This window comes from Chiloscyllium plagiosum, chromosome 45, assembly GCF_004010195.1.
Source record: "Chiloscyllium plagiosum isolate BGI_BamShark_2017 chromosome 45, ASM401019v2, whole genome shotgun sequence".
Lineage (NCBI taxonomy): Eukaryota > Metazoa > Chordata > Chondrichthyes > Orectolobiformes > Hemiscylliidae > Chiloscyllium > Chiloscyllium plagiosum.
The window spans coordinates 6,943,426-6,950,198 of record NC_057754.1 but is presented as its reverse complement, the minus strand read 5'-3'; the positions used below and the strand labels follow the sequence as shown (position 1 = coordinate 6,950,198).

The following is a 6,773-nucleotide window of genomic DNA, read 5'->3' as shown; positions in this document are numbered from 1 at the left end:
TCCAAAGATGTGCAGGTCAGGTGAATTGGCCATGCTAAATTGCCCGTAGTGTTAGGTAAGGGGTAAATGTAGGGGTATGGGTGGGTTGTGCTTCGGCGGGGCGGTGTGGACTTGTTGGGCCGAAGGGCCTGTTCCCACACTGTAATGTAATGTAATCTAATCTAATCCCTGGGCACTATGGGACAATTTAACATGGCCAATCCACCCTAATCTGCACATCTTTGGATTGTGGGAGGAATCTAGAACACCCGGTGGAAAGCTACGCAGACACAGTGGGGAGAACGTGTAAACTCCACACAGACAGTCGCCTGAGGGTGGGATCGAACCTGGGTCCCTGGCACTGAGAGGAGAGTCTGTCCAGCATTGATCCTCAGAGGTCAATGCTCACAGGGAAGGAATTCGAGGGAATGTAGTGTCGGGGACGTGCAGGAAGCTGGAGATAGGGTGATAGTAAAGGCTAGGGCAGGTTAATGATGGCATTTGATGCAGGGAGGCTGATATGAACCCAGGCTGGGCAGCAGCGGGGGATGTGGGATGGTTGGTACTGGAGGGCAGTTGAGCTGATCGTAGTTGGAGGTGGATTTTATGGTCAAGATCGGTTGACCATCCTGAGCAAGTTCTTTCGCAACAGTCCTGAGGGAGTGCCTCTCTGCTGCCCCGAATGTCAAGATCAATTGACTGCTGAATGTTTTGAGTCCCTCTCTGTCTTCCCTCCAAACACCTCCCTCCAATTCAGGAGCAGTTTCATTTTGGCAGGACAAATCAGGGCAGGACTTCTACACTTAATGGTAAGGTCCCAGGGAGTGTTGCTGAACATAGAGACATTGGAGTGCAGGTTCATAGCTCCTTGAAAGTGGAGTCGCAGGTAGATAGGATAGTGAAGAAGGTGTTTGGTATGCTTTCCTTTATTGGTCAGAGTATTGCGTACAGGAGTTGGGAGGTCATGTTACGGCTGTACAGGACATTGGTTAGGCCACTTTTGGAATATTGCGTGCAATTCTGGTCTCCTTCCTATCGGAAAGATGTTGTGAAACTTGAAAGGGTTCAGGAAAGATTTACAAGGGTATTGCCAGGGTTGGAGGGTTTGAGCTACACGGAGGCTGAGGGGTGACCTTATAGAGGTTTGTAAAATCATAAGGGGCATGGATAGGATAAATAGTCACCGTCATTTCCCCAGGGTCAGGGGGGTCCAAAACTAGAGGTTTAAGGTGAGAGGGGAAAGATTTAAAAGTGACTTAAGGGGCAACTTTTTCACACAGCGGGTGGTGCGTGTATGGAATGAGCTGCCAGAGGAAGTGGTGGAGGACAGGCAGCATCCAGGAAGCAGAAAAATCAATGTTTTGCGCAAAAAGCCCTTTATCAGGCATGAGGCCAGGATCCTCAGGGGTGGAGAGATAAATGGGAGGGGGTGGAGCTGGAAGGTAGCCAAGAGTACAATAGATTAGATTCTCTACAGTGTGGAAACAGGCCCTTCAGCCCATACCGCCACTCCAAACCCACATTTACCCCTGACTAATGCACCTAACACTGTGGGCAATTTAGCACGGCCAATTCACCATGACCTGCACATCTTTGGACTGTGGGAGGAAAGCAGGGCACCTGGAGGAGACCCCACACAGAGAGAATGTACAAACTCCACACAGACAGTTGCCCAAGGGTGGAACCTGGGTCCCTGGTGCTGTGAGGCAGCAGTGCTAACCCACTGAGCCACCATGCCACCCAAGGTAACCAAGCGTACAATAGGTGGATGGAGGTGGGGATGAAGGTGATAGCTCGGAGAGGAGGGTGGAGTGGATAGATGGGACAGGTCTCTTACCTATCACCTTTATCTCCACCCCCATCCATCCATTGTACTCTTGGCTACCTTTCCCCCAACCCTACCCCCTTCCCATTTATCTCTTCCCCCCCCCCCCTTCCCACCGAGGCTCCCTGCCTCATTCCTGATGAAGGGCTTTTTGTCCGAAACGTTGATTTTCCTGCCCCTCGGATGCTGCCTGACCTGCTGTTCCAGCACCACTCTGATCTAGACTCTGATCCCCAGCATCTGCAGTCCTCACTTTTGCCTAGAGGAGGTGGTGGAGGCTGGTCCAACGACAACATTGAAAAGGCATCTGGATGGGGACATGAATAGGAAGGGTTTGGGGGGATATGGGCCAAGTGCTGGCAAATGGGACCAGATTGATTTAGGATATGTGGTTGGCATGGACGAGTTGGACCGAAGGGTCTGTACATCTCCATGACTCTAAGAGTATTTTTCCCCTGACCAGTCCTCCGAGGAGCCAGAAATAAACCGGTGATTTGATCGTCGCTGTCACACAAGATATCTCCAGCTCGTAAGTCTTCCTGCATTGATCAGTGACAACTCCGTCTTCAAGGAGCCACTTGTCAGCAGAACACTTTGAGATGCACCCGGTTATATAAAGGTGCGGGGTCCTTGCCCCAGCCCCCAGCTGACAGCTGCAATCCAACCACCCATCCCCTCCTGCTGTCATGCAAGTTCAAGAATTCCCCTCTGGCATTATTGCAACGAGTGGTAGGACTGGGGAAGCTGCCCTGGTGCCAATCATTATTGCCCCCCCCCCCCAAACAAGTTTCAGCCAGGGACTGAAATGGGGACCTGTGCGAATGCAAGGGTGGCACTCTATCGTCCACTCCTCTCACTGTTGCCGGGTCAAAATCCTCAAACTCCTTCCTTTAACAAGTCTGGAACATCGTATGGACTGCAGTGGTTCAAGAACCAGTGTAACTGAAGACGCAATAAATGCCAACAAAGTGAAGCCCTCTGGAATGAATAAATATCCTCTAAATATCCATTTGGGGGAAGGCAATTATTTGCATTTGCAAAGGTTTATTTTTCCCATTGCATTTCTTTCCTCTCTCTCTCTCTCTAGCTCAGATGTGCAGGCTGATGTATTTTGTATTTCGCAAAGGATATCTTCAGACATTGTGAACCTGTGACATTTGGGGCTGTTTAATGGGAACGGAGAGGGTCTTTAAATAGCTCAGTGCCTTAATGCAGTCATCCCTCGGCTTGAGTTGCAGCCCAGGAGGGAGGAGAAGGCGAGACTGGGCACGTTCCTCCCCGGGTCTGGACTCGCCTGTCAATTAAGGCTCTGTGGCGGAGGGCCCGTCGGGAAGTGTAGTCCTCTCGCTGGGAAACTGTAAAGAGTGGGGCGGGCGAACTGGGGGAGAACGGACTACAAGTCCCGGCGTGCCTTGCGCAAGCAGGACCCCCCAGCGGCGAAACGCGCAGGAGCATGTCGGGAGTTGTAGTCCATCTCTGTTGCGAGAAGCGACGGTTGATGACGAGTGGAAACTGGAGCGGACTACAAATCCCGTCGTGCCTCGCGGGTGAAGACGGACAAGGTCTTTTTTTGCAACTTGAGTCGTTGACATTTATCAATCCTTTGACCACACATGTCGGACAGCACGAGTTTCCAGTTCACAGCTTGGTGTAAAAGAGTTATACAAGACTTGCAACAATCCTACAAAAGCAAAGAAAAATTACAACTTAATTTCCTTGATAGCCTAAAGCCATAGGGTCATCCACCAATTCCCATTTTGTTAAATAGGAGGTCGTTTGATTTTAAAGCGTTGCACCATTGCACCAAAACATGACTCTCGACTAGCTTTCAGTTCAAAGGGGTGACTAGTTTAGGCTGGAGTGCGGCAACCTGTAACTGCTGAAGAACTGCTTTATATTGCCACAAACTTACATTCACCTCATTACTGATGGTTACTAAAGACACCCATGTGGCCAATGAACCAGTGACAAGCAGAGCCCAGAGCAATGTCTATGTGAAAAAATAAAGGGGAGGGTTGGGACTAAATCAGCATGGAGTTGGAGGGGGAAATAAAGCACCCTGTCCTGTCCACTTATCCCTAATGTGGACAAGCAGGAGGCTGGAAGGACACAGCAAGACAGGCAGCATCTGGAGGTGGGAGAAAGTGAGGACTGCAGACGCACTATTCAGAGTTGACAAGTGTGATGCTGGAAAGGCACAGTTGGTTCTGCAGCATCAGAGGAGGGGTAGAGTTGATGTTTCGAGCATAAGGTCTTCTTTGCATTTTTCGAACCAGCATCAGGATGTGGCGAAGCCCACCCATTACCACATCCCCCCTTTATCTGCAGCTCCCCTTACCCCACCGCCAGTCCTGGAGGAGGGTTATATCCAAAATGTTGACTTCTGCACCCCCTGATGCTGCCCGGCTCGCTGTGTTCCTCCAGCCTCCTGCTTGTCTACTTTGGATTCCAGTATCTGCAGTTTAATCCTTTCCCTGGAGCGTCGGAGGCTGAGGGGTGACCTTATAGAGGTATATAAAATCATGAGGGGTATGGATATGGTCAATAGACAAGGCCCTTTCCCCCAGGGTGGGGGAGTCCAGAACTACAGAGGCATAGGTTTAGGGTGAGAGGCGAAAGATTGAAAAGGGACCTAAGGGGCACAAATTTCGGATTATCCAAACAAGATCGCAAGGTCCCCATGCTCGGCTAAACTATGTTATCCAGCATTCGATTATCCGAATATTCAATTATCCAAACCAAGTATTCCCCACCTGTCTTTCGGATAATCGAGGTTCCTCTGTAAACCTGTTGGACTATAACCTACGAGTTAAAAATCACACAGCGCCAGGTTATAGTTCAAGGTTTATTTGGAAGCACTAGTTTTCGGAGCGCTGCTCCTTCATCAGGTGGCGGTTGAGTATAAGATCGTAAGACACAGAATTTATAGCAAAAGTTTACAGTGTGATGCAAGTGAAATTATATATATTGAAAAAGACCTGGAGATTGTTTGTTAAGTCTGTCATCTTTTAGAATGACTAAAGTTACATTCTAAAGTGAACTTTAACAATAGGTGCCATGTTGTCTCAGATAATGCATTGAAGGTGTGAGGTGCCCTGTGTGAGGCTGTTTGTGCCCCAATGTTCAGACTGATTCTATTTCTAAAAAAGGGATTTACAGAATCTTACATGGACTCATGCGGGTTTTGAGCAAATTAAAATATAATTCAAGTATTTATATAATACAAGTACAAATCCACCCTACAAACTTGGACAGCACGGCGGCTCAGTGGTTAGCATTGCTGCCTCACAATTCTAGGGATTCGGGTTCGATTCCCACCTCGGGTGACGGTCTGTACGGATTTCCTCTGGGTGCTCTGGTTCCCTCCCACAACCCAAAAGATGTGCAGGTCAAGGTGAATTGGCCAGACTAAATTGCCCATACTGTTAGGTGCATTAGTCAGGGGTAAATATAGGGGGGGGAAGGTCTGGGTTGGTTACTCTTTGGAGGGTTTCCATACTGTAGGAAATCTAATCAGACTTGTGTCTGTGTTGGGGTGTGAGTGTAATGGGCTATAAGTCTGTCAGAGGGGGCATGTGTGAGCATATGACAGGGAGCTTGTAAGTGAGAGACGGTCTGTAGGAGTGTGTGAGAGGGAGGGTGTGTAGTGCAGTGGGGCCACCTGTGGTGTGACATGTATCCAAGGTTTAGGGTGTAGGTTTGCCCGCTGAGCTGTAGGTTTGACATCCAAAAGTTTCATTTCCTGGCTAGGTAACATCACCAAAAACCTGGTGTTGTGGGATTTTCATTCTGGATTAGTGCTGCCTGAACCACTAATCCAGAATCTGGTTTCCAGGATCTGCAGTCACTGGTTTTACCTTGTGGGATTTTTATAGCCATGGGAATAAAGGGGGCCAAGTGTGGGCGGGGCTTTGTGAAACGAGGGGCGGGGTTATGTAACATGGGGGGCGGGGGTTGTATAAATAACCGCAATAGGTTTATTCTGGGGGAATGGGCGGGGATATGTAAAACTAGGGGCGGGGCTATATATAAACAACCGCAATGGCTTTACTCTGAGGATATGGGCGGGGCTATATAAATAACAGCAGAGCCCTTAAACTGGGATATGGGCGGGGCTATGTAAAACGAGAGGCGGGGCTCTATAAATAACCGCAATGGCGATAATCATGGGGGGAAATGGGCGGGGCTATGTAAACTAGGGGCGGGGCTATATAATGAACCGCAATGGCGATAATCTGGGGGAGATGGGCGGGGCTATGTAAAACTAGGGGTGGTGATATGTAAAACGAGAGGCGGGGCTATATAAATAACAGCAAACGAGAGGCGGGGCTATATAAAAGCGGCGACTTTAACCTGGGGCATATGGGCGGGGCTGTATAAATAAACGCGATGGCTTTAATCTGGGTGGAATGGGCGGGGATATGTAAACGAGGGGCGGTGATATGTAGATGAGGGTGGGGCGGGGCTTTGTGAATAAAACCGTTCGCTTTAATAGGGCGGGGCGGGGCTCATGCATATGGATGAGCGGTATCTACATATGGATGAGCGGTATCTACATATGGATGAGGCGGACGGTTGACGACTGAGGCGTCTCGCGGCGGGCGGAGAGCGAGAGTCGGTTAAAAGGCGGCGGTGGGCTGGAGGGGGTGAGGGACACACAGGGAGACACACACCCACACACACCCCCCCCGGAGCCGGGATCATGTCGAGGCCGCAGAGCGATGCGGAGCGGAGGAAGCAGATCAGTGTGAGGGGCCTGGCCGGGGTGGAGAATGTCGCCGAGCTGAAGCGGAACTTTAACCGGCACCTGCACTTCACGCTGGTGAAGGACCGCAACGTGGCGACCAGCCGCGACTACTACCAGGCGCTGGCCCACACCGTCCGCGACCACCTGGTCGGCCGCTGGATCCGCACACAGCAGTACTACTATGAGAAAGACCCCAAGGTCAGCGGGGGGTTGGGGGGAGAG

General features: G+C 50.3%; 1 protein-coding gene across 1 annotated transcript in view; it reads left to right on the top strand.

The window, feature by feature from the left end:
• LOC122543999 (glycogen phosphorylase, muscle form-like) overlaps positions 1–6,773 on the top strand; it is a 35,031-nt gene that overhangs the window by 5,343 nt on the left and 22,915 nt on the right. The window contains exon 2 of the mRNA XM_043683008.1: positions 6,482–6,749. Within this exon, the coding sequence (XP_043538943.1) occupies positions 6,507–6,749 (243 nt within the window). The 5' untranslated portion in view covers positions 6,482–6,506. The remainder of the gene's footprint in view (positions 1–6,481; positions 6,750–6,773) is intronic.